The sequence below is a fragment of the Jaculus jaculus genome, chromosome 3 (assembly GCF_020740685.1).
Source record: "Jaculus jaculus isolate mJacJac1 chromosome 3, mJacJac1.mat.Y.cur, whole genome shotgun sequence".
NCBI classification, from domain to species: Eukaryota; Metazoa; Chordata; class Mammalia; order Rodentia; family Dipodidae; genus Jaculus; species Jaculus jaculus.
This window is the reverse complement of record NC_059104.1, coordinates 134,781,490-134,809,059: the sequence shown is the minus strand read 5'-3', so window position 1 is coordinate 134,809,059 and position 27,570 is coordinate 134,781,490. Positions and strand designations below refer to the sequence as shown.

The window sequence follows — 27,570 nt, the reverse complement described above, 5'->3', positions numbered from 1 at the left end:
ATGAATAGGGCTGGAGAGATGGCTCAGTGGTTAAGGTGCTTACTTGCAAAGCCTAGGAACGTAGGTTTGATTCCCCAGAACTCACGTAAAGCCAGATGCATAAGATGGCACATGCAGCATCTGGAGTTCATTTTTTTTTAATATAGAAAGGAATAGCTTTTTATTAATTGACATGTAAATAGAAGTTGACTACAGATGTTAGAACATTTTTTTAAATTATTTATTTATTTATTTGAGAGCTACAGACACAGAGAGAAAGACAGAGGGAGAGAGAGAGAATGGGCGCGCCAGGGCTTCCAGCCTCTGCAAACGAACTCCAGACGCGTGTGCCCCCTTGTGCATCTGGCTAACGTGGGACCTGGGGAACCGAGCCTCGAACCGGGGTCCTTAGGCTTCACAGGCAAGCGCTTAACCGCTAAGCCCTCTCTCCAGCCCATCTGGAGTTCATTTGCAATAGGTAGGGAGGGGCCCTGGTGCACCCATTCTCTATCTGTCTCTGTCTCTTTATCTCTATATGTCTCAAATAAATAAATAAAATATTAAAGTAAATGAATCAATACACTAGGTCCATTTATGCCATCTCAGAGTTTTGCTTTTGTTTCAAGAATACTATGTGCTATAAATACAACATGCCTAGAGCATTTAACTAAGAACCAAATAGCAGAGATGGTGATACATTCTTTTTCAGGGCCTGCTCTTTTGATGCAAAGAGGACATAATTATTCTACTCTAGTTTTCTTTTCTTGTCATAGTGATGGGGCAGGTTTAAACAGCCAGCTGCATTGCAGTCCTGCTCAGCATGATGTTCAGTCACACATAACGGAAAGGCTGAATAGAAGGCTTTAATAAGATAGGGATTTACGCTTTGCTCGTATGAAAGAAACCAAATGGAGGAAATCCAGGGCTATAAAAGCTGGTTTCAGATCATCAGGGCCCAGGCTCTGCATGTGTCTGTTCCAACTTCCTGACCTTGAAACTTCCACTGCAGCACAGCTTAATTGTCACAGAATTGCTACTACAGCCTCGTTGCTTATGTTTGCATTTCGGGCCTGTCAATGAAAAAAAAGAAAAGAAAAGAAAAGAGAACCTCTCAGCTGACACTGCCTCATGGAAGTGCAAACCAAGACTCGGCTTGTATTCCTTTTGCCACCCCTGCATGCAACAGATGCTGGTAAGTATGTTTTGTTAAAATATATTACTGCCCTGGATAATATGGGGTAGCAAGAAAGAAGAGAAAATTGAGAGGTCAACCAGCTGTCAACCTTACCCACTATGTTCTTTCCTGGCCTTGTCATAACTCCTAACCACTGGAGGGTCGGAAAGTTCCAGAAGCCATGACTGTCAGGTTTTGTGTGTGTGAGGTCTAATCAAGGCCAGACCAGCAAATATTGTGATGTATTCTCTTTGTTTTTATATGTAATTAGTTCTCTGTTTGCTTCTGCCCACTCTGAATCTGATCTACCTCAGTTTGAAAGTGGAGTTGGCTTGGGATGTGGGGGAGAATATGAGTGGAAGATCTCCCCTCAGTGTCAAAAAAGGCCCAGAAGGGTTGAAGAGAATGCAGCTAAAAAAGGCAGTAAGTAACCCTTCTCCTTGCCTTTCTTCTATCAGTCAGCTCATCTTCCTTCTGACCAGCTGCTCCTGACTCTCGGGTGATCCCTCGTTACTGCAGTTTGGATAGGAAGGGGATCCTATGGGTCTGTGTGCTAAAAGCTTGGTTCTTGGCCTGAGGTGATATTGGAAGGTAGATGTTTAGTAGGCAGGGCCTACTGGGGATGTGTAGTTATTAGAAATGTGTCCTTAGAGGGGATAAGGGACCCCAGACACAATCTGACTTCCTCTCTCTTTACTTCCCAGTCAAGATGAGTTGAACAGACTTCCCATGCCACATGCACTTATCTCACCACAGGCCCAAGTGATTATGGACCAGAACCATGAGCCAACATAAAACTTTTTTCATGAGTTGACTGTCCCAGGTGCTTTGTCACAGTTGCAGAAAGCTGATGAACACTAATGAAAATTCAACATGTAGAAAAACATTCATTTCCATGTTCCCTGGGGACAGAACAATGTTGCAGTATAGAGAGAATTTGATGGATCCTAATTTACAGTGAACTTCAATGGTCAGTAGGGACCATTCAAGTCAAATTTGGAGAACACTGTACAATTCACACAAAACATGATATAAACTTTACTGAGGGTAGAAATGAAATACAATGCTGTCAGCCTTCCTTGAATTCTGGGGCATCTGTTACCTTCATTATATAGTCAAGAAACTAAGATTAGGTCACCTACCTTGAGTCACCAGAGGTCACCTAAGAACAACACTGGTTTTCTTATATCAAATAGCTTTCCCTTTCAAAGGAGCCTGGCAGTACAGGAGAGCTGCAGAGTAAACTCCCAGGTCCCCAGACTCCCAGTAGCTGAGTGAGGTGAATAACTCGGATGGAAAAAAGAAACACTAAGAGGCTAGGAACCTCCAGAAAGCCAAGGGACCACTCAAGGATCAGACTTGAATTACAGTAAAATAAACTGTAAGCTGTCTTCTTCATGACTGGAAAATGCATGTCCTACACACCCCAACCTCTACAGTGTGGGCTGATCTCCTCATGATTAAAGAATACATGTCTAACAGACCCCAGCATCTCCAGTGTAAGATGACCACCTCATGATTAGAGAACACATGTCCTATAGACCCCAATATGTCCAGTGTGAGCTGTTCTTCTCATGATTAGAGAAGACATGTCCCAAAGACCCCAACATCTTCAGTGTGACCTGTCTTCCTCATGACTAGAGAAGACATGTCCCACAGATCCCACATCTCTAGTATGAGCTGTCCTCCTCAGGATTGGGGAATACATGTCCTACAGACCCCAACATCTCCAGTATGAGCTATCCTCCTCAGATTTAGAGAATACCTGTCCTCCAACATTGCCAGGCTGAGCTGTCCTCCTCCTGATTAGAGAATACATATCCTACGGACCCCAACATCTCCAGTGTGAGCTGTCTTTCTCATGACTAGGGAATACATATTCTATGGACCCCAACATCTCCAGGGTGAGCTATCCTCCTCATGATTAGAGAATACCTGTCCTACAAACCCCAGCATCTCCAGTGTGAGCTGTCCTCCTCAGAATTGGGGAATACATGTCTTACAGACCCCAACATCTCCAGTATGAGCTGTCCTCCTCAGATTTAGAGAATACCTGTTCTCCAACATCTCCAGTGTGAGCTGTCTTTCTCATGACTAGGGAATACATATTCTATGGACCCCAACATCTCCATTGTGAGTTATCCTCCTCAGGATTGGGGAATATATGTCCCACAGACCCCAACATCTCCAGTGTGAGCTGTCCTCCTCACTATTAGAGAACACATGCCCTATGAACCACAACATCTTCAGTGTGAGCTGACCTCTTCAGGGTTAGAGAACACATGTCCCACAGACCCCAACATCTTCAGTGTAAACTGTCCTCCTCAGGATTAGAGAATACACATCCAATGGACCCAACATCTCCAGGGTAAGATGTGTTCCTTAGGATTAGAGAATACCTGTCCTATGGACCCCAACATCTCCAGGGTAAGCTTTCCTCTTCATAATTAGAGAATGCATGTCCTATGGACCCCAACATCTCCATTGTGAGCTGTCCTCCTCAGTATTAGAGAATACATGTCCTAGAAACCCCAACATCTCCAGTATGAGCTCCTCCTCAGATTTAGAGAATACCTGTCCTATGGACCCCAACATCTCTAGTGTGCTGTCCTCCTCAGGATTAGTGAATACATGTCCCATGGACCCCAACACCTCCAGTGTGAGCTATCCTCCCCAGGATTAGAGAATACCTGTCCTACGGACTCCAACATCTCCAGTGTGAGCTGTCCTCCTCAGGATTAAAGAATATATATATCCTACAGACCTCAGCATCTCTGGCAAGCTTTCATTACTTGAGAATACATGTTTTACAGGGCCCAACATCTCCCATGAATACTTACAGTGTGAAAATAGGATTTGTTTGTGATGTGGGGAAAGCCTTCTTAGTTTTTCATTCATGCTTTTCTGTGTGTGTGTGTGTGTGTGTGTGTGTGTGTTCATGCATGTGAGTGTGCACATTTCTATGGTTGATGCCTGAGGACAACTGTGTGTGTCATTCCTTATGTGCCCACCAATTAGTATAAAGTGGCTGTGTAATAAGCCCTCTGGGTATACATGCACATGCTACCACACCAATTTTTCTTACATGGGTTCATAGGATCAAACTCAGGTCCTTGTGGTTACCAAGTGAGTAATTTACTGATGAGCTCTCTCTCCAGCCCCATTCATATCTATTTTTCCTGTTTATCTCAGCATAGACCCAGATTGCATGACATGCCTAACAGTTAAGCTTCACATAGTGGCAGAACGACCAATTTGAATACAAAAATAAAATATTTTTCACTATGAAATTAGCAGAGAATTGTAGACTGGGGAAGCTTCCATACGCCAGAAAGAAGTGTGGCCAACTAACTAAAGACAAAAGTCTGCCAGGAGGACTCAGCGTCCAGAAACAACAAGAAAATTAAGAAGTAGCAAGTGTATAGCACTTTACAGTTTATATGCTGTTATCTTGCTTGAGCCTCTCCACACACTGAAAAGTGGGAAAGAAGTTACTGAAAAAGAACTGCAAGTTCAGAGAGATCCAATGTCCAACCTGAGATCACACAGCTGAAATGGAGGCAAGGATGTGTTGAGCAGAGGCTGGGCCTCTGCCACCAACAATGCTTAGGCAGCCCCAGATACCTGGTGACCCACATGGAACAACAATAATGAGCCCATCCTTTCCCCCTGACCCCTGGGATTCACCCCTTTGCAACCAAGGCCATGGGATTTGATTCCTAAGGAAAGGAAGTCAGGAGAGACTGCCACCAAAAGCACTTAGTATTTAACTATGTTCAGTGACACTGTGCCACCTTGGGACATAGGTGCGAGATGCATCTCCTCTTCTCCACACCCTGTGCTACCCGCCTCCACACTGTTTGCCTTTGGTTCCTCCAAAGACAGTGATGTCTGGGGCAAGTAGCCACCTGCCTCTGTTTACTCACCTGTAAAATGGGAAGATGGGCATCTCCCCTTTAAGCTGCTTGCTGAGTGGCAAGCTGAGAGGAGTGGAGGAAGAGTACAGGTCTGGACAAGCCCAGAGCCAAGCCCACCTTCCTGGCCTGCTCTCTAGGAGCTGCCTGGTAGTGGGAGGGTTGATGGTTGAGTACTCTGCTCTGACCTCAAGCTCCCAGGATAACATGAGAATCCGCAGGAGGAGCCACAGGTGAGCCAGTCTGTCTTCAAGTCCAGACGCCACAGGTCATGAGGGTGTGTTTGGGTGTGAGCTCAGGCAACCTGCATTCTTGACATCACCGCTAGCAAGGTGGTGGCGGGGCGGCTGTCCGCCTCTAAGTAAACCGGCTTTTGTACTAGAGGAGCAGAGTTCTATGCCCCAATGGCATTGGCACCCCCCCACCACCCATCAATCTAGCAGATCTTTAATGAATACACTCTCATCGATAAAGATTCAGGGTTTGTTCTTTCTGAAAATCCTGGCAAAGTGACAGAAATATAAAACCATCCGGAAGCCGGTGTAGACTCTTGGAATGGGAATTCCATTTCAAAACTTCTTCAGTTGTTGCCCTCTGAGACTTGTGGCATACATCAGCCTGGGCTTCCTGGCCACTGCTCAGAACCCAGATCCTGGGACTCAACAGCCAGGGGCCCTGGGGGTGAGGCATCTGCACAGGTGTTTTTCAGGAGACCTAGCTGGGAGGGCAGAAAGCCCAGAAACTGGCAGGAGAGCGAGCCGAAGGAAGAGGCGACTTCACAGTGTCGGTGAGCCTAACATGAAAGGCAGCGCCACAGATGTTGGTCAGACTTGAGTCATTTAGAGGCCACGGTCCTAGTCTGACTTCCCTGCACATCTGTACAGTGCAAGACCTTCCCACCCTGAGAAGAAGGCAGATGCTCACGTGGGGGCATGTCAAAGGTTTGAAAACTTACCCGACCTGCTCTCCAGAAGGGCACCCAGGGACACTACAAAGAGAAAGGACAGAACACCAAGGCCCTAAACTGTGGGAAGGAGCTTCCGACAACAAAGGGCTTCCTCTCATTGACTCCCATGGGATTGCCCAGAGAAGGAGATGGGCTGGAGGCTGAGGCTGAAACCACCTCTATGCCTAACAGCATTGTTGCAGCCACCACAGCGATGGCATGCACCAGAAAGGAGCCTTCCCATGTTTCTGGGGTAGGTGGAGCGTTTCTCAAAAGAAGGAGTTGGACGTGCCTCTTGGAAGTTCTGAGCAGCTTAAACAAATAGCTGCGAAGATCTCACGTGCTTTGTGTTTTTTCGGTTTCTTCTGCCCTTCAAAAACCAAAATAACTGCCTCCTATGGGCTGGGGTGGAGAGCTGCATGGACCAGTGGAGGTCGCAGGCCCAGCGGAGGTCGGAGGCCCAGCAACGCAATGCTCCTAAGTGCGGTGCAGGAAGAGCGGCTTGCCTTGCAGTTAAAGCCTTGGTGTGAAGAAAATTCCCGGCCAACCCAACCCCGAATGAGCTTCCTGCCCACAGCAACGAGCATCTGTCCAGCCAGCGGATACCTGGGGTACCTGGCCGCTGGAGCTCCCTTCCCCCCACCCCCCGTCCCCCGCCAGACCCAGGCCGCAGCTGGCAGCCCGCGGTGCGGGGCGCTCAGGGCTCCTGCGCTGCACAGCGCAGTGCAGCGAGGGCTCCTTCCGGGATGGCAGAGGGGTGCGCCCGCCGGAGTCGGGCAAGTTCGGGGAGCCTCGGAGGACCCGGGGCAGCAGGTGCCCAAACGGTGGAAGAGAGGGCTCTCGGGGGGCCCCAGCTTCCTGCCCTGGCGGAGGTCCGAACCTTGGGACTCGCAGGTCCCCACAGCCCTTTGGGGAGCTCTCGTCCCAAGGCAGCCTTCAGGGCTGCGAGAGCGCACCGCGCACTTGGTCCGCCGCACTCGCGGAGCGGCCGGACCGCGGCGGGCCGGGGCGGGGATGGTTCCCGCAGGCCGGCAGGAGGAGAGGGTGAGGCGGGCCGGCCCCCTCCTCCCGCCCGCGTGCCCGCCCTCCCTTCCTCCGGTCCTGCAGCCAATTAGACCGCCCCCTCGGGCGGGAGGCGTGGGGCGCTCCATAAAGCGGCGCGGAGCTGTCACCCGCGAGCAGGCCACTCTCCGCGCAGGCTGAGCCGGTGCGCCGCAGACTCGGGTCGGGCCGGGGAGCGCGGAGGAGCCATGGCCACCACCAACGGGGCCGTGGAAAACGGGCCGCTGGATGGGAAACCGCCTGTCCTGCCGCATCCCATCCGTGACTTGGAGGTCAAGTTCACCAAGGTGAGGTGGGCGTCCCTCCCACCCGACGTCCTTGGCCTCCGAGCTGGGCAGCCTGGTGGGGGGCGTGGGGCGAAGAACCAGCTGGTCTGGAATCCTCCAGGAGTTCCCTGGCCTAGTGTGGCACATGGAAAACCCTACTTTCAGGGCGTCCGGGTGCCTCAGTCAGGCTAGGCGCTCAAGCCTCAAAGCCAGAGGTGGGAGGCAGTGGGCGCCCGCGCCAAGCCAGGTTGCAACCCCAAGGGACCCCATGTTCCCTTGGAACCTTCCACTTTGAAGGCGAGCGTTGGTGAGCGCTGTGGTGACTGTGGGTGTAGTGGTCTCACTGCAGACAGATTTCTGGGATGTGGGAGGGTCGCAAGTGCCCAAGGACTCCAAAATGAGTTTCCAACTACATATCACAAGGGGAACTGTGTGTTCAGGAGCAAGGAACAAAGGATCTGGCACCTTCTGGGCTTAGCCCGGACCAGCTTACCAGCAGAACTGGAGGAGGATGGAGGATGAAGGTGCTCCCGGAGGACTCCAGATCTGGGCCTAGGGGAGCCATGGGTTGGACAGTCTAGAGGGTCCAGGCCTAGTCTCATAGCAGAGGCCAGTGGCCTTGGTAGTTCGCTGTAGTTTCCTGGGAGGCTGCAACTGGCGGTGAGATGGTGAGATCATCTGCCTGTGGCAGAAAAGAAGATGGCGATACCTCAGGCACCAGAGGAAGGACACCCCCCAAACTCTGGGATACAATGCAGTGCTCTGCGCCCACTGGATATGGGACACCTCAGGGAGACAGGCCTTCAGCTTCAGGTCTGGAAACTTTAATTCCTTTTATTTTCGTATCTTATCCATAGCTTCCAGCTCCATCTGACACACACTTAGAAAATTCCCTCAATTTTATTTTCAAAAGTAGCTATTATCCCTCTGGGATAATTTTAATCGAAAGACGAAGTGTCAGGTCAGTATGTGTGGCCTTCAAATTCTGGTCTCTTGGCACTTAAATCCTAAAACTTAGCTGTGCAGACATTTAAAACTGCATGACATTTCCATGAACTGTTTTCAGAGGGAGAGCTCTGTAATCAACAGAGGCCTGGCCCTGGGAAGGTTGCGAGTTGTTTTTAATGTAGTTTCCTTATTAGTATCAACTTCAGAGGGAAAATTCCAATGCCAGTGCTAGGAACTGTGAGAGAATAATGCCTTCGTTTTTCAGACCTGAACACTTGGGATGCTGGGCTGCTGGTTTTGACGGTGGCGTTTTATTCTGTTTTTATAAGGGTTTATTTTTATTTTTATAAAACTCTACAGAAGCCAGAACGTGGAAATATGATTGCCCTTTTGTTAAGTACCTCATTGAGTCCTCTCAGAACAGGCTGGCAACAAAGAAGGAAAAGTTGGCCTTTTTCTAGCCGATTCCCTAAGATGTTTTAAAGGTGCAGATACAGACCTTGTGGAGGAAGATCTTGGGAGGTTCCTAGCGCAGTAAGCGAGTGTGCTGAAGGGATGCACCCTCTTTGCTGGTTGAACAACCAGTGTGTGAGTGAAGTTGAAGAAAAATGAAAAGATGCAAGGGGCTGAAAACTGGGCTCTTGAGGGTGGGGGCCCCACAAGATACTGGCTTCAACTGCCTAGTGCTAGGCTGCACCTTCCACACCGCCGTCAGCCATGTCCCTTGCTCTGTCCTTGCTCCTTGCCCACCACTGCAGATGCTTCCCCATAGTAGTTCTTTGGGCAGATGGCCTGTGGAGTTGAGGATGAACCCTCCATGCTAAGGGAGCTCCAGGCTGAGAGGAAGGGAGCTAGTGAGAGACACTGGAGAGGAGAGTCCAGGCCCAGGACAAGTAGTTGCAGTAGAGCATGTGAGCCAGCAATGATCCCTGTTTTCCTACCGTGACTCAAGATACTTTTCCATCATGGAGGGTCACCTTGAGTGCGGGCCTCCCCGTGCAATTTCCCAGGGGGACTGACCCAGCTTCCAGAAGGGTGTCTTATCCAAGCTTCCTCATTTTTTCTCAAATTTTAACATTGACCCTTGGGTTGTGTGGTGTGATTCTGGTGAGTGAAGGATCCCTCTGGGGTCCCCACAAAGATTTCAGATGGTAGTCACTTCTATTTTAGGGAGCCTCTTTATATAGTTCCTTTGAGTAGCAGAGATTCTCTTTCAGGTTTTCTGGTTCATTAAAATGCCAGCTTTTATTATTTCTTTTATGAAAAATAAAATTCCCCCAAATCTCCTGAAAATGTAGTCATTTTGAGGTTAACTAAGCTGCCTGAGGTCCAGTGTAAAGTTACTGGAAGTGGTGGCAACAAAATTCTCTTTTGCTACGACCACCTCTGCTTCCCTCTAAGACACCTTCCAGCACCATCTACATCCTTCAGTAAAATGCAAATTCTATGTACACCTCACTATATCTTTCACTTTTCATCTCTGAATGTTTGTTCCATACCAGTTCATGAGTGGAGGAAGACAATTCCTTTCTAGACCATTTACCTACTAAGTTAAGGTTCAAAGCAATTCAGCCAGCAACATCAGTCAGTGACGCTCAAGGGCCTTTTCTTTATTTGTGTTTATGTTTTGTTTGAGTGAGGAGAAAAATCAACAGTAGAAACCACTTACAAGATTACTTTACTAGTAGGATAAAAAAAATAATTTTGTCAAATTAGAAACATTATGATGGAGAAATATGACTAAAATTGAACAGTCTGGAGTTTTAATTTTAAGTTGCTGGTTAGCAGTGACTAAGGATCAATGCCATGAACAACAGAGTAATTTTTTTTTTTTTTTTTTTTGGAAAAGCATGCTTGTAGATGAAGTGTAGCCGACATCTGATCGCTACAATCTGTTTCCATCCGTTTGCCCCCCGCCCATTTAGACTCTGTTTTACCACCTTCTCATTTTCTCTCCCCCCGCTTGGAATTGATACCAGGAAGGACCTAGGATCAGCAATTTTCACTGACAGGCTCTATTATCTAACCCACGAAATTTCATCTTCCTTCAAATGGGTCTGCTCCTGGCTGCACTTTCCTCCCCGCACTAACTTAACTCCTCTTCTCCACTTATTAATTTCTCGCCGTTGCCGAGTGATTACTTGCTGCATGGCAAAAGTGAACTCTTGGATTTGGTTTCAGCTGGAAGAATAAACCTGTAATTGTAGCCTGGCCTTTTTCTCGCACGCTTCCCTGGGGGCCTGGCTGCACATGGAAGGCACTGAGCTTCCAGAAGTTGGATGGACACATCACTGGAGCTGGTTGCTGTGAGCTCTAGACTCCAAATGGGGGGATTGGCAGTCTCTGGCCCCCCTGCCCAGGTTACCCTGTGTGGATGGCATGGTCCCTTCCAGAGGTAGCCTGGGTGGGCTTCCTTTTGACAAGCTGCAAAAGTGATACAAGGGGCCCGATGTAGCAAGGAAACCAGGCCACACGCTCCGGAACTGGCTCACGTCCCTCTTTAGTCTACCATCATCAAGGAGTCCAGTGTTCCAAATAAATCCACTGAACTTAGCCCCATCATGACACAGTTCTCCTTTTGAACAATATGAAGGAGAAGCAAAATGAAGACACATTTGTGTGATAAACATCCATATGTAGAAATGGCATCTGAAGTTAGTTCTGCCTTTTCAAATGGTCATTCTTGCCGCTGCCATGCTTCTGACTTACGCTAGCCATTTTGTGACGGGAGTTTACCCATGGCAGAATGGGCTACAGTGACAAGGCTCCAATGCAATAGGAGAGTGGCTGCTCTCTAACTAAGCAGTTGGAGCCTTTCTGCCGTCAGCGTGTATTTGTTTTGTTTTGTTTTGTTTTTCGAGGTAGGGTCTCACTCTGGCTCAGGCTGACCTGGAATTCACTATGTAGTCTCAGGGTGGCCTCGAACACTTGGCGATCCTCCTACCTCTGCCTCCCGAGTGCTAGGATTAAAGGCGTGCGCCACCACGCCCGGCTCGTCAGCATGTATTTGGTATGTTATCCATCACTTCTCATTCTTTTCCAAATGTCCTATCCTTTTTTTTTTTTTTTTGAGGCAACCCTAATAGACTGACCTTTTTCTTTTTTAATGTGAGAGAGAATTAATTGGTGCGCCAGGGTCTCTAGCCACTGCAATTGAACTCCAGATGCGTGGGCCCCCTTGTCTGACCATGTGCACTTGTGTCACTGTGCATCTGGCTTACCTGGTATCTAGAGAGTCTAACATGAGTCCTTAAGCTTTGTAGGCAAGCGCCTTGACTGCTAAGCCATCTCTCCACCCCCAAATGTCCTATCTTTTAATGCAGACTTTTAAAGGTGATGAGAACTTAGCGCAAACTAAGTATCCTGGGATCCTGGCCTCACATTAAAGGCTTGGAGCTTCCAGAGGTCGGATGGGTATATCCTGCTGGAGCTGTGCATGCGCTCAATGCATGGGCTTAGTAAACTCTTTTTAGTTTGCTCATGATGGTTTTTGTTTTAACATTATCATTTTCAGCTGTGTTCTGGATAATCGAGGCTTCCAATGAAACAATTTTTGTGAGCTATGAAATGTTCTCCAATCTGGATACTTAACTGTATCTCAACACCAGCTTTTACAAAGGTCACAGGAAAAAAAAACAGAAGATTTTTTTGTTTATGTTATTTATTTATTTGAGAGAAACAGAAAGAGAGGGAGAACGAGGCAAAGAGAGAGAGAGAGAGAGAGAGAGAGAGAGAGAGAGAATATGAGCACGCCAGGGCCTCCAGACACTGCAAACAAACTCCAGACGTGTGTACCCCCTTGTGCATCTAGCTAATGTGGATCCTGGGGAATCAAGCCTCAAACCGGGGTCCTTTGGCTTCACAGGCAAGCGCTTAACCACTAAGCCATCTCTCCAGCCCCAAAATGAACATTTTAAGGGGATGCAGGAGCACAGTGTAATGATGTGCAGATCTTAAGGGGAATGGGAACCTCTACAGTAAACCTAAGTCCTTGGTGGGCTTGTTAAAGATGGTAGCAGAAAAGAGGCAGGGGTGCACACAGGTTTCGGGTCAGGCAGATATCATGCCACCAGACACATGCACAACTTCCCAGCTACCTCCAAAGCCCATGGAGGTGTACAACTCAATTTATATCTTCTGTGTAATGATTTAACTCAGCTCTTCCTCCGTGAGTCCACATCATTGCTACAAATGAAGACAAGAAATTAGAAAAATCGCTCCAGATTACTTCAGCTGAATCATAACAATTTGGTTCTAACGCTGAAGCTGCTCCCTGTTGGTTGCTTCACGTGATTCCGTGTGTTCGGTCCCCCTCCAGGTCTCATCTGTAAAGCATCTAGGGGGAAGGGAAGGGGTAGTGGGGGAAAGGCGGACAAGACGTTACCTAAGTTCCTTAGCATGTTGAGTTATATGATTTTGATTTAAACCTAATTCGTTACACTTCCTTTCCTGGTTAGATATTTATCAACAATGACTGGCACGAATCCAAGAGTGGAAAAAGATTTGCTACATATAACCCTTCAACTCTAGAGAAAATATGTGAAGTGGAAGAGGGAGATAAGGTAGGTCCTTCCCCCTCCCCAATCTAAGTAACTCAGCTATAGATCAATGAAGATTAAGGACACTGTGCAGTTTAGCTGTGAGACACAAGGGCCCACCCTCCCTCCCGGTAGGGCCTGGACAACCACACCAGCAGGTTCTTATGTGCAAGTCAGACACAGGGCCTCGAGTGGGATCAATTACAGATGGTCTTCTGCACAGAGTCACCTGCCTTTGATAGATGTTTCTCCATCTATTAGGATGACCTCAGCTATCATTATCACATGGATAAAGGAAAGGGCTTTTTTAATCAATTATTTGAACCGGTAAGCATTAAAGAATCTTTCCAAAAGGATTTCCTGCTGTTGAGTTTCACCAAATACAGCATTTTGGCAGGAGACATTGAAAAAATAGGCTTGAAGGAAAAAAAGACTTTCTACCCAAGTGATTAGAGTGGGGGAGGTAGTAATATGTCACGTAGCCACCAGATTTCACGAGAAACTCACACAAGCATGTACAAATGTAGTCTCCATAGACCTGTTCACTGGCATAGGATCTCCTTTGTCGTGTACAGAAGCTAAGGGACATCTAGGTGGATCCTTTTTACATTTCAAGGCCACAAACAGTATTTTAAGGAAGTATTAAAGATCTATAGAGCGAACAGAGAGAAGGGAAATATGAACCCGTCCTTAGCCACCAGAGTGCTGGATGGGCCTCCCTCCCTTCTTCCCCTCTTCCTTCCTTCTTTCCTTTTTCCTTACCCCTTATCCTCTTTTTTCCTGCTTCACTTCCTCCCTTTCCTCCTCTTCCTTCTCCTCCTTGTTATTGTTTCTTCTTTTCCGTCTTCTTTTCTTCTCCTTCTTTCTCTCTCTCTTGATATGGTCTTGCTTTATTGCCCATGTTGATCAGGAACTCGTAGGCTTCAAGGATCTTCCTAGAACCACAGATTTTGGACAGTTTTTTATTCCGTGCTGGAGGTCAAAGCCAGGGCCTTTTGCAAGCTGGGAGAGCACTCTAGTGTTTAGCTACATGCCTAGCTGTTTGTTTCAGATGGTGTTTCACTATATAACCCAAGTCAGCCTTGAACTCATTCCTCCTGCTTGTTCCTCTCCAGTGTTGGGATTGCAGGCTTGGGCTGCCAGATCTGGCTGTGTAGATATTCTTTTTTTTTTTTTTTAAGAAACTTAGTTATTATTAATCAGTGATAACATTTTTTAATTAATTAATTTATTTATTTGAGAGCAACAGACACAGAGAGAAAGACAGATAGAGGGGGAGAGAGAGAATGGGCATGCCAGGGCTTCCAGCCTCTGCAAACGAACACCAGACGCATGCGTCCCCTTGTGCATCTGGCTAACGTGGGACCTGGGGAACCGAGCCTCGAACCGGGGTCCTTAGGCTTCACAGGCAAGCGCTTAACCGCTACGCCATCTCTCCAGCCCAGTGTAGATATTCTTAATCAGTGCATTTGGTGAGGTTGAAATGCGTGGGTGGAAGGTTGTGGAGGTCAAGTAAGACTTGGATTTCCACCCGCCAGCAACAGTGCTGTGGTATGTGTATAATACACAGTGGCCTGCTGACATAGGCCCTGCTCCCTATGGCACCTAACATTAAGTTCTGTTTATAAAGAAAAGTTGTAGCTCAGAGGAGCTGGTAGGAAGCTGTGCGGGCTTGGTAGAGAGAGGGTGTGATGTTAAGTGGGACACCCATTTGCCGAATTCCTGTTCCCGGAACAGGTATCAAGGGAGAGAGTGAGAACACTGTCCGAGGCCCTGTTCTGTCCTTTGCCTGGGTAAACACTTGCTGCTAGAGAGGTTCTGGCCTCCACCCTAGAGCCAGAACAAAGAGTGCGGTGCTCCTTGCCGAAGCTTCTCTGCACCTCCAAGCAGGGTTTTTGGCTGATCTTGGTAGAATACCTTAATGACCGGGGTCCAGTATCCATTGTCTGCTGTGCCACCCTAGGGAGAGAGGCTTCAAACAGCCTTCAGGTAAAGCATTGCTCATCATCAACCCAACTTTCAGGGCCCATTCTCCTGAAAATGAAACTAGGCTAGATGACACTCCTCTTACTTTACAGGAGGTTGAGGTAGTTCAGTGATGGAGTGCTTGCCTAAAGGCTCTGGGTTCAATTCTCAGGGAAAAACTCCCAAAAGGGTTCAATTGTTGATTATCCTTGGAGTACGCAAGAGATCCAGTTCTTTGTCTATAAGATCATGTAACAATTCTGCCCCCATGAGGTACGCAAGGCAGAAGGCAGAAAACAGGCCAGGACGTAGTTGCTGGCCCTTCCCGCTTGGGGACTTTGTTGATGTTAATTCTTTAATCACAGATGTCCCCTTCTCATTCTTGGTCCCGAAGTTTTCAGCTGGAATAAACATGCCAACACAGATATTCCTCGCCTAGCATGTGAAAAGAGAGCTCTGTGTGTGTATTCAGACGATGCCAACACACAGGAAACCTTTTACATATGGGTCATCAAGAAAAATACCTGAGGCCTATGACTATATAAGATATCTCTAAATGCTCTGATAATCAGACATCTTGAAAAAAGTTCTAAGATGTAAAAGAAAAAATACCACTTGAAAGCCTCCCTTCCCTCCCACTATTCCAGGGATTTAAAATTTGCTGCTTGAGGTTCACGGGCCAGCCCTTCTTCCTTGGCTCTATAGCAGAGCCGTGCTGCTCCCCCGGCTGAAAGCGGAGCAGGGCCCAGACTGCAACAGCAGCAAAAAAGTGACACAGTCTCTCTGTCGTTTTGCCACTCAGCTGGATGTGGACGAGGCTGTGGAGGCCGCGCAGGCCGCCTTCCAGAGGGGCTCCCCGTGGCGCAAGCTAGATGCCCTGGGCCGGGGCCGGTTGCTGCACCAACTGGCTGATCTTGTGGAGAGGGACCGAGCCATCCTGGCGGTGAGTACAGGCACCAGGCAGGCATGGGGGCGGGGGGGCTGTCCCCAAGGAGTGTGCTCAGAAAGATCTGGGGGTGTTGGTTTTGCGTAGCTCTTTCGAGGTGGGTGGCAGGTGGCCATGCCCCAGAACTCCGTCCTTTCCACCTTGAAGTCAGACTTTTGTCTTCTGCAGCTCAGCTTCTTGGCCAGGTTGTTGAAAGAAAGTTTACCTATTTCAGTGGTTCCCAGTCTAGGGACATACACAGCCTGTTACCAGGGGCTGGGCCATACCCTGGCCCTTCCAATGCATTGGCATAGTAACTTTTTTTCACATGAACTTCCTTGTAAACATAAATTTAGCCTCTTCCTAGGTACGGTAGGCCTCTTTATCTGAAGTTTCAGTAACCCAGAATCAGCCATGGCTCTAAAATATTAAATGGAAAATCCTAGAAATAAGCTATTCATAAATTTTAAGTAACTTTCATTATAGTATGTTGTTATAGTTGTTCTATTTTATTATTAATCAGCCAAAATTTTATTGTGGGTATTTACTAAAGGAAAAAAATGACATGGCATGGAAATTACGGATTAGAAACTATTGATTTATTTCTTCATGTAAAATGTCACAAAGAATGATATCTAAGTGTTGTTAGAACAATCCATTTACCATCTTTAGCAGAGTCCCTGGCATATAACATATAACAAAGTAGGAATAGCTATTATGGAGAATAGCAGTTACCACACTAAGGCTATCTGAACCCCAAGGTTCTAACCTGAGGTGCATGCCCTCCCAACTGGCCAGTAATTTTTAGATTCTTCAGTTCCTTGGTTATGGAATGATGATGTTGATGCAGCCCTACCATACACTGGATGGCTCCCAGGCCATGGAGCAACCATGGAAATGGTTGTTCAACAAGATTGCAACCCTTCTTTTGGTCTTGATGAGTGAACAGAAGACATAGGGAGCCTTGCGATTGTTAAAACCTGCATGCCCAGTCCCTGTGGCTCAGTGTTCTGGTTGAAAACTTGTTCCAACCCTTGAGGCCCACTTAGTAAGAGAGGAGAAATCTCCTTTTTGGCCTTTGAGAAAAAAAAATGATTTTTCTGATGTTAGGAGTCAGGAGGAGAGTGACCACCTTTTTGAAGGAAGTATCAGCTGGGATACTATGTTGTTTTTGTCTCTGAATGCACCTCTGGGGGAGTGGTGAGGCAAAGATCTCCTTGAAGGGGGCTTGCAGAGACCCAGAGCTCTGCTTCCTCTTCGTGGCCAGTCTGCATGCTCATGGGGATGAGCCTGGGCGGGCGCAGCTCCCTCCCAGCATTCGTGCTCCTCACAGCCTCTGGTTTCTTCCTGCATCTAAAGCCAGTCTCAGTACTCAAGCTGCCAGACTGGCTTTTTCAAAAACATTTCTGTTTCCCCCGCATGAGCTCATCGGTCTGCAATGTCCGTGTGGACTAATAGCAGGCTGGAGAGGATGTGCCTTGAGCAACCCTCCCCACCCTGTCCCCGAGTGTCAGTATCATCCCAAGAGCCTCAGTGCAAGGTCACCTTCCTCTTTAGCCTGCCCTTGCTGTCTGGGAACCCCTGCATCTTGATAGAAGATAGACAAGGGAGCAGGAGGAATCCAGAAGCCACCCAGCACATCACTCCTGCCACTACAACCTGTCTGCTCTCAAGAAATAAAATCCATCTCTCTGCCAAAATATGAAAGGGACAAGAGAATGATGGCAAGAACTTTTTTATGTGTGTGAGAGAGAGAGAAAGAGAGAATTGGCATGCCAGGGCCTCCAGCCACCTTGTGCATGTGCATGACATTGCGCATGTGCGTCTGGCTTATATGGGATCTGGAGAACTGAACGAGGTTCTTAGGTTTTGCAGGCAAGTGCCTTAACCACTAAGCCATCTCTCCAGCCCAAGGATGGTTTTTAAAACTCTGACCACATCCAAGGAAGGCACCCCTCCTCTCCACCTTGATACAGTTTCCTGCCGTAAAGCACAACGAAGAGCTTCATCCCCTCAGCCTCTTGCTGTCCTGGTGGTTTGACTGATCTGTGTGTTTTTTCTGTGTCCACTTTTTGGAAGCAGACATAGGGAAGCTTGTGGCCCCTGACCTTCTTCCCCGTGCTGAGACATCCTGGATCCAAGCTCTGGCCCTCAGGGTGCTCATTCAGGGAGCTTCCTTATAGCAATCCTCCATACAAATTATTCTTTCCCACCCAGGTGCCATTTCTGGTCCTTCATTTGAGGCACACTGACATTTGAGAGGAGCTGCTCCAGCGTTTTCCTATCATTCTTAGTAGCTGGGGGTTATAATACATGAATTTTTCACAAATCATATTTTTAATATGTTAAAGAAAATAGTCTTAGGAGGGCTGTGATTTGCTCCTGTTTGGGCCACAACAAGTCACATAAGGGTCATCTGTTCAATCTATAGCTAACACTTGATTTCTCAAGTTCAGTCTTATACCTATAAGAACTTTCTGTCTAAGTCTATTATGACCAGGGTTTTGCTTGGACAGATTTCATAAGACCAACCTAGAAAGCTCAAATCATCACTCCAGTGAACAATCTTGCCCAAGTTAATGATTTAAAAAGTATATAGGCATTTGCTGGCAAGATGGGTCAGTTGGTAAAGTGCTTACTTTGCCAGCATGACCTGAGTCTGATCCTCGGGACCCTCCTAAAACTGCTAGGCCCTGGAGCATCTGCTCGTAATCCCATTTCTGGAGAGGCAAAGACAGGTGGCTCCCTTGGGCTCTCTGGCCACCTAGTCCAGCCTAATCAGTGAGCTCCAGACTTCAAACCCTACCTCAAAGACAAGTGGACAGCATGCCTAATGATGACATCTGAGGTTGCCCTCTGGTCATCTTCCACACACCTGCACATACATGTGCACCCACACACATGCAAAACAAAAATGTATATAGACAATGCTGGTTGAATGCTTGCCACATTGCCTGATTTGCAGGCCCTCATGCTGCAGAATGCATTATTCCATTTCAACGTAAGGAAGCTAAAGCCCCCAAATAAGTAAGCCAGAGCCAGAAGCCCAAGATTAAAGGCAGATGGTTGCGTCCATGTCCCAAACATACCCCCATGCTAGGCTCACGTGCTCCCTTGCCCATGCCGGCAAAGAACCCAGACTAGACCCCTGGATCCATGGACAGGAGCACTCATGCTCGCAGGAGCTGCCAGAAGCTGCAGACATTTGGGTATGCTTTGAAATTGTTTATGCTTCTCTTGGGAAAATGAAGATGCCAGCTTGGAGTGCCAAAGGTACAGCACACTGCGTGTCATGTTGACCTGTTGATCGTGTCATCTTAAGTGAGTCCCAGCGCCGTCTCCACAGAGTAGCTACCAGTGAGCATCCGGGACTTTGCACTACCCTCATTGTGCGCTGCCTGTGTGTTTTATGAGTTCTGGTTCCCCTAACTCTGGTGCTAGTCCAGGAGGGAAACACTGTCAGTGTCACTATTTTACAGTGGAGGAAACTGAGGCAGGGTGACATTCAAAACCTTACTAATGCCTTTCAGCTGGTATCAATCAGAAGTGGTTGCTTCCTGTTTCAGAGGGGACTTAGCTAGTCCCTAAAAGGACAGACAGTGGAACCCCAAACCTCTCAAATCTTCCTTATGCCCAGGGTCAGGTGCCTAAAGGCTGCAATAGTTGGAAACCAGTGGTGGCTGGCTGGGTGACCTTGGAGAACTACAAGCTCTGTTAGCCTCAGTGTCAAGGGGCAGCAGAGACATTCAGCTTGGAGTGGACATATGCCAGTGCCTTGGGGTTAAAGCCCCGGGTATCACGGGGCAGGCACCTCCCTTCTTTTCTCTAGCATCAGCTCATTCCATACACACTCCAGCAGGAATCCAGCCCTGGGCCATGTGTTAGGGTGGCCATTTCCTGTGAGGACGGATGACTAGCGGTTTCAGAGAAGGGCTGCACTGGGGTTGCTTGTCTGAGGGACAAAGGGGTTCTCTTTCACCCAAGCTGGAAATAGAAAAGAATCCCTACATTGAGCGGCTGCACCCTCCCCTGGGTAACCGCCTCTGTCCACAGTCCCGTAGTCCGGCTGGCATACTCCCTCCCTAGTCCACGTTCACATCCGGCCAGGCAGCCTGCTTGGGAAGCATTGCATCTTTGTGTTGGTGGCATGACCTTTCTGCGCTCAGTCATTCTTTCTGCAAACACGCTGACCAGCTCAGCTGAGAAGAACTGGTGTCTTCCTTTTCTTTTGCTAGAGCAGCCGCCCTCTTGCTAACCAGGCTTTGCACAGCAGAGACGCCTGCGTTCTGGATGGTAGGTCAGATCCCAGAGTTTGCTTGCCAGCAAACCTTCAGATGAGCCTTCAAGGGGTTCATATACTCACACTCCACCAGTTTTAAGTATCAGCCAATAAAGGCTGTCTTTGCCAATCTGGAGCAGGTCTATTTCAATTTAGGGTCAAGCTTTCTCGTGTGACAAGTATGACCAATGTCTAGAGAGTCATGCCCTAGGATCATTTATGTCTCCCCAGTCCCCATTTTTAACAACCCTACAGAGAAAAGAGAGCCCTGTCTACAATAGATGTCACTTGTTCTTGCAGACCCTGGAGACCATGGACACTGGAAAGCCATTCCTTCATGCCTTTTTCATCGATCTGGAGGGCTGTATTAAGACTTTCAGATACTTTGCAGGCTGGGCAGACAAAATCCAGGGCAGAACCATACCCACAGGTGGGTCAGTATGGAACAGACTCCTGTAGTCTCACTTGGGGCGTTTCCTGTCTTCTTGTTCCTCCAGGTAGCCCCTGCACACCTTTTCCCCAGTACATTCTAACTGCCCCCGAACCTCTTATGGCACAGTGCCAATTATTCTTCAATGTACTTTTAAAACTTATTTAGAGTCGGGTGTGGTGGCATATGCCTTTAATCCCAGCACTCGGGAGGCAGAGGTAGGAGGATCGCCGTGAGTTTGAGGCCACCCTGAGACTCCATAGTGAATTCCAGGTTAGCCTCGACCAGAGTGAGACCCTACCTTGCAAAACAAACAAACACAATATTTATGTATCAATTTATTTAATTGCAAGGACACAGAGAGTATGAGTGTGCCAGAGCCTCTTGCCACTGCAAACAACCTCTGGATGAATGTGCCGCTCTGCACTGGCTTACGTGTACACTAGGGAATTGAACCTGGGTCATCAGGTTCTACAAGAAAGGGCCTTTATCAGCTGAGCTATCTGTCTAGGCCCTCAATATACTTTTGAACTTGAGTTTAAGTCACATCTTTGTGTAACAGATAAGCCTTGGAGCTGGCACCCTTGTGGTATTCTTGGTTTCTTCCCTGTTATTATTAATTGAAATTCTTAGCCATTTCACCTTTCTTTCAGATGACAATGTTGTATGTTTCACCAGACATGAACCCATTGGGGTGTGTGGAGCCATCACGCCAGTAAGTATGATAAGATTCTCTGATAGATTCTGTGTATTCCATCCATTGGCGACCAATTCCTGGAGTGCTTTTGTCAGTGGCAACCAACACTGATGGAACCCATGCTCAGTTGCACAGGGCTCAGTGTTTTAGGGCTTTTGAAATGGGTTAATCCCCGTTGCTGTGCTCATCAGGCCAACTTGGGAGGGTGAAACAGAAAGCTCAGTGGATTCCAACAGTATGGCCAGGAGTGGCCTGCATCCCTGGGGAGGGGATCGTGAAGGATAGGAAAGGCTTCTTCACCAGAAAGGAGGGTTTTCAAGCAGTGGGAACTGCCAGGCAGAAGTGTGGAACGTATTGTGCTCTTTGGAAGGAAACAGAGAAAGGACAGTGGGCTGAGGTGTACGTGGGGTTGAGCCTGCTTGGCAGGTAGCCCTGGCCAACTTCAGTAGCCTGGACTGCCAAGGGGATGGGGCTTTAGTAAGTTGGTAGTAGCATGTTTGTTGTGCCTGGGAGTGCCACAATGCTACCGTCTGTTCGGGAAGGTCTGGTCGCTTTGATGGACACCTGCGTGAATGAAAATTGTTTTCCCTCCAGGAGGAAGGAGTGTACATCTCCCCATTAGCTTTTCCCAGAATGCAGCTGAAGAAGTACTGACTCCTGCAGTTTTTTTTTTAATTTATTTTATTTATTCGAGATAGGGAGAGAATAAGACAAAGAGAGAGAATGGGCACACTAGAGCCTTCTGCCACTATAAATGAAATCCAGACACAAGTGTTACTTTGAACATCTGGCTTTATGTGAGTACCAGAGAATGAAACCCTGGTCATCAGGCTTTGCAAGAGAGTGACTTTAGCAGCTGAGTCATTTCTCCAGACCACTCCTACAGTTTTGATCTTTGCACTCCCCTCTTATATTTTGAGCCTCAAATCCAGGCCATGAAGAGCAAGTGTCCTCCACAGAGGCATTGCTGGGCCTCTGGGGTGGCGGCAAGGTGGACCTTAGTCCCCAGGGCCCATTTTCATTCTTTGCCACAGTGGAACTTCCCCTTGCTGATGCTGGTGTGGAAGCTGGCACCTGCCCTTTGCTGTGGGAACACCGTCGTTCTGAAGCCTGCGGAACAGACTCCCCTCACCGCCCTTTACCTGGGCTCTCTGATCAAAGAGGTAAGACATCTGGAAAGGAAAGATTATGTGTTCCTGATAACATTCCTGCCACAAGCTGTGGCTGTGGCCACTGGTCACCATGCATGAGGACATGACTGTTTTGCTTGGCTACTATGCCTGTAGTTACTAAGCTGGAAGTCACCATTTCTCCCTAGGATCCTTATGAGAAAGTGCCCATTCATTATGGTACAAACCTATGGTTAGTGGTTGGTGTTTTGTCTAGGGCATCCCCAAGATGGGCTTGGAGGTGCCTGGGATCATACGTGGGAGAAACCTGAGCTCAGCTTGGCAGTGGTGGGCCGTAAAAAAGTCCTTTCTGGGCTGGAGAGATGGCTTAGCGATTAAGTGCTTGCCTGTGAAGCCTAAGGACCCCGGTTCGAGGCTCGATACCCCAGGACCCACGTTAGCCAGATGTACAAGGGGGCGCACGCATCTGGAGTTCGTTTGCAGTGGCTGGAGGCCCTGGCGTGCCCATTCTCTCTCTCTCTCTCTCTCTCTCTATCTATCTGCCTCTTTGTCTGTCTGTCTGTTGTTCTCAAATAAATAAATAAAAATGAAAAAAAAAATTTTTAAAAAAAGTCCTTTCTCCTCTTAGAAGGGTGGCCTCACTGGCTGGCTAAGCAGCTGCAGCTGTGCCAGGCTCCCAGGAGCCTCCACCTTCCTTCTGTTGTGTGGGCAACTGCCCTCCCACCCCAGGGTAGCCACAACTCAGGGAAGTAGCGGCCTAGGAGGACAGCTCTTGCCAGACACACCTGGCAACATATTTTAGTCATCCTTCCATCATCAGCTTGCATGCAGTGAAGATTTAGAAAGAAACAGGAAGGACAAGGGACAGGAGGAGAGCTCGATGCACGCCTCAGCCCTGCCAAGGCGATTGGGGAGACTCGCCCTGCATTGCGGAGACAGCTGGGAAGCAGCCAGGTTTCACCTTTTGATTGGCCACATGGGGTTTGCTTGTCAGGTTGTGGAGACTCGCAGATTCTAAAATTACAACCTTTCACAAAATTGGACTTAGAAAACTGAATATTCAAACTGAATATTCATGCACCTTATCCTAAGATCTTGTTTTGCTTTGTGTTTTAATGTGTGTTCAGCTAGAGAAGCCCCAGGCACATTGGCAGTGCACCCTCCTCCTCATTCAGGTGGTGGTGGAGGGCTCATGTGCCTGCAAATCACTGGGTGTGGGTGTGGGAGATTGGCAGCCCCTGCCACAGCAAGTGCCAGCCCCTGAGTGAGTCAGGCTGGGCAAGGGAAGGATACTGAGGGCAGGATTGCTTATTCTACCTGGGCACAAGTGGAGCAGACTAAAAATCCAACACTGGGGCTGGAGAGATGGCTTCGTGGCACATGTGACTGGAGTGTGCTTGCAGTAGGTAGAGGCCCTGGTGTGCCCATTTTTTTTCTCTGTCCATCTGCTTCTCTACCCCCCACCCTTCTCTCAAAAAAATAAAATCTTTAAAAATCCAACACTGCAGGCTCTGGAAGGTGCTTGTGGGTGACTGGGCTCTTCACCAAGGCGTCTCTTCTTCCCTCAACACACAGAATCACATACAGTCTCTCACACACGTACACACATGCACATACACACACTCATGCATCCCTGCTTTTACACATAGGCTTCCACATACAGACAGTCTCTCACACCCACACATGCACCTGTACACACATGCACTCTCCCATACACATAGTCGGGACGATGCCTGGGCACAAGTCAAACACTCGTATGCACAGATACATACACATGCTGGTGTTCTGCTGCAAGAGGGCCACTGCCACCTGGTGGCATCTCTGCATGTTTGCCTGTGCACCCTGCTAGGGTGGGCAGCCCTTCCTGGGAGAAGGGGATGGTGTTGGGCAGACAAGGGAGGATGAGACCAGCTCAGCCCTATGCTGTGCCAGCAGCTGACTGGGTGGGCTCTGGGGGAAAGTGGTCCCCAGAGGAGGTGGGTCTGCTGCTCGGCTCAGAGGCATCACACAGCCACAGCTGGCCGCCCACACAGGGGTCTGTGGCAGCTGCTGACTGCATCTATTCTTCTGATGCATTCTCTCTCCCTACCCCCAGGTCGGGGTCCCTCCAGGTGTGGTGAACATCGTGCCCGGATTTGGGGCCACAGTGGGAGCAGCAATTTCTTCTCACCCGCACATCGACAAGATAGCCTTCACTGGGTCCACAGAGGTAAAAAGCCACAGCAGCTCTGCTTCCTAAGACCTGCCTACAAGGTTTCCTTTGAGAGTCTCAAACATGATGACCTCTTTTTCTAAATTCGACCATGGTTTACGAGATAGCAATCAGTGAAATGTCACTGATCCAGTTCCCAAACTAAATAAATAATTGAATTTGGAAGCCTTAAAAGAAATAATCAAGAGATAAGATAAAATAAAAATGCAAAGCAGCCATATGGCCCACAGCATCATAATTGAGGCTAAAATCAACAAGCTGAGAAGAAACCAAGTACAGTACATGTAGTTCTTCAAGGGTGAAGAGCTCCTGCAAAACAATGAAAAAAAAAACAACACCAACAATGATGGGAGTTAGAAAGATGGCTTAGTGGTTGAGGTGCTTGTCTGCCAAGCCAAAGGACCCAGGTTTGATTCCCCAGGGCCCACGTAAGCCAGATGCACAAGGTGCATGCATCTGGAGTTCGTTTACAGTGGCTGGAGACCCTGCCCCCCCCTTTCTCCCTACTTACCTGCCATTCTGTTTTTCTTTCTGTCTCTCAAATAAATAAAAATAATTTTTTTTAAAACAACAGAATGACGAGAGAAAGGGGCATCTCTAACAATTGGTTTACAATTACCCAATAAGCCCAGCCTATTTTACTGACAACCAGAGAAACATAAATTTAAATGAATCACAGACTCTGCTTTTGTCTGTCAATTCAGCAAAAAACTGAAATGGTGCTATTGAAAATTCAGAGAAATAGGCTGTCGCCTACCTATCTTTTCGCTAAGTTGTAGTGTCAGGATTAGCAGCATTGATCATAGCTCCAATACAGAGAAATTTTGATTTAGAAATTCCATTTCAAAGGAATTACTGTCCTCAGAGAAAATTTCTCATGAGCATTGAAGGACATGTTTCCAAATATGCCACCTGTGTTCTGTGACAGTCATTATAACAAGGAAACCTGTTCGTGGTCTAGTGTGCAATTAAAAAAAAAAAAAAACACAAGAGCTGGGAGATGGCTCAGTGGATAAGGCACTTGCCTCCAGAGCCTAATGACCCCAGTTTGATTTCCCACTATCCATGTAAGCCAGATGCGCAAAGTGGCACATGCATCTGGAGGTCGTTTACAGTGGTGAGAGGCCCTGGTGTGCCCATATTCTCTTTCTCCCTCTGTTTCTATCTGTCTGTATCTCTCTCTCTCTCTCTCTCTCTCTCTCCACTTGTAAATAAAATATTTTAAAAACAAGCAACTTAGGAAATGACCACATGCCATCATCAGTTATAGTGTGTGTGGATGTGGCAGTTGTCTAGAATGATCCTAATGAAATCATGTGAGGGGTGAGAGGAAATAAAGACTTTCTCTTTGATTTGTATGCATGCACATATACAATATTCTAAATCAGAGCATTTCTCTGAACATAGAAGTGAATGAACACTTCCAAGGCAGGAGTGTCCCCATATCCAGCCTAATCTCATCCAGCCAAGAGCCTGTGCCCTAACCTGCTTCTGTCTCCTCCTTTGGCATCCAGTGTGGGCATCTTCAGAGATGTCAGTAGGAATTCGGCCCTAGTCTAAAGCTGCCATAGCCCAGGCATCACATTGAATAGTCCCTGGTGTTACATGTACTGATCTGAGCAGCACATCATATGTCCAGCCTGGGACAGGGGCCAGCTCCCATCCCGCAGTGGCTCAGGATTCTTCCTCTGACTCCTGCCTGCAGAAGCATGGTCCTCCGGCTTCTGCGCATACATTTTGAACCTCCCCAGGTGATCACACAGCACTCAGTTATGCCCTCTTTACTCATCTCTGGCCCCTAAGACCCAGGCACCGCTCGGTCTTTAGAAGGCATCACTGCAAGAGAGCTTTCCTGCTGGGCCGCCCTTCTGCCTTCAGCCAGGAGAACTCTCTCAATCTCTTCTATGGCATGAGAGCCTAGAGCAGGTGGTTCTGTGCCTGCATTCTCCCCGGGGACAGCCCTCGTCGGTGTGCATCACTTCTAGACCACCCAGGCCATCGCCCAGGTGCTTGCAGTTTCCTTTTCCTTTTCTTTTCTCCTCTCCTTCTTTCCCTTCGCCTTCCTCCTCTTCCTTCTTCTTTCTTGGACCCTGATCTCCCTCTTCCCCTTCTCCTCCTTCTTCAAGGCAAGCCAGGATCTCTTGGGTGCCAGTGTTTGAGGCAAGCACCGCATCACTGAATTCTATGCACTGCACGAGATTGCTGATTTCTCAGATGCACTGAGACCTCAGTGTTGGGGAAACGGTGTCAGCCTGGCCTCTTGTCTCATGCCCGGCTCTAGGCCTTGGCATCTGCCATGGTCTCCAGGATCTACCCAGCTGAGAGGTTCTTGGCCATTGGCTTTACTTGTTGACAAATGAGTCAGGATACGGTATGCTGGCCTAGTCTCACCTCCAGTAGTGGCCAGGGTGCAGAAGGAGATCCATTGGATGTGGAAGGGTGTTTGCAAGCTGTTTTGTACTCAGAGGTTCTCACACAAACTCATGGCACATCGATTCTTTCCCCATCTCCTAGGACAGCCTCAGTCACTAGCAGGATTCCAGAAACCAGGCCACTCTTCATCCCAAGTTTGGCCAACTTCACTGCTTTCCTAACTGTAGAAGGTTCACGTATAGTAGCCCCACATTCTTCATTGGGCTTTTGGAGCTCCAGCTGTTACTAACAGGGAAGGAAGGTACAGGACCCTTCATCAGACTAGATGGACCAGCCTGTAGGGCTCAGGGCAGCAAGCGCCGGCCTCGTGAGCAGAGGCTGTGTTCGGTAGCCAGTTGCCTCACCTTCCATCAAGACTGGCGAGTCTGTGGCTGCAGTCAGGGATCTTGGGACATCCAGGTCTGTCCTGTGAGACAGTGCTGAGGGAGACAAGAGAGTAAACTGGTTTCAGCACTCTCCAGGTGCAGGTGGCCTGCTTTCCAGGCTTGTCCACATCGACTAAGGTCAAGTTCACCACATCCAAATAGTAATGTGGCCTGTTTCTTACCCTGAAGGTTGGAAAGCTGGTTAAGGAAGCTGCCTCCCGGAGTAATCTGAAGAGGGTCACGCTGGAGCTGGGGGGAAAGAACCCCTGTATTGTGTGCGCAGATGCTGATCGTGAGTCGCTGGGGC

At 48.2% G+C, this 27,570-nt stretch overlaps 1 protein-coding gene across 1 annotated transcript in view; it reads left to right on the top strand.

The window, feature by feature from the left end:
- Positions 1 to 7,217: 7,217 nt before the first annotated feature.
- Aldh1a3 (aldehyde dehydrogenase 1 family member A3) overlaps positions 7,218 to 27,570 on the top strand; it is a 37,363-nt gene continuing 17,010 nt past the window's right edge. The window contains exons 1-8 of the mRNA XM_004658146.3: positions 7,218 to 7,362; positions 12,747 to 12,851; positions 15,595 to 15,735; positions 20,297 to 20,426; positions 21,080 to 21,141; positions 22,158 to 22,286; positions 24,349 to 24,462; positions 27,453 to 27,555. Of these exons, the coding sequence (XP_004658203.1) occupies positions 7,264 to 7,362; positions 12,747 to 12,851; positions 15,595 to 15,735; positions 20,297 to 20,426; positions 21,080 to 21,141; positions 22,158 to 22,286; positions 24,349 to 24,462; positions 27,453 to 27,555 (883 nt within the window). The 5' untranslated portion in view covers positions 7,218 to 7,263. The remainder of the gene's footprint in view (positions 7,363 to 12,746; positions 12,852 to 15,594; positions 15,736 to 20,296; positions 20,427 to 21,079; positions 21,142 to 22,157; positions 22,287 to 24,348; positions 24,463 to 27,452; positions 27,556 to 27,570) is intronic.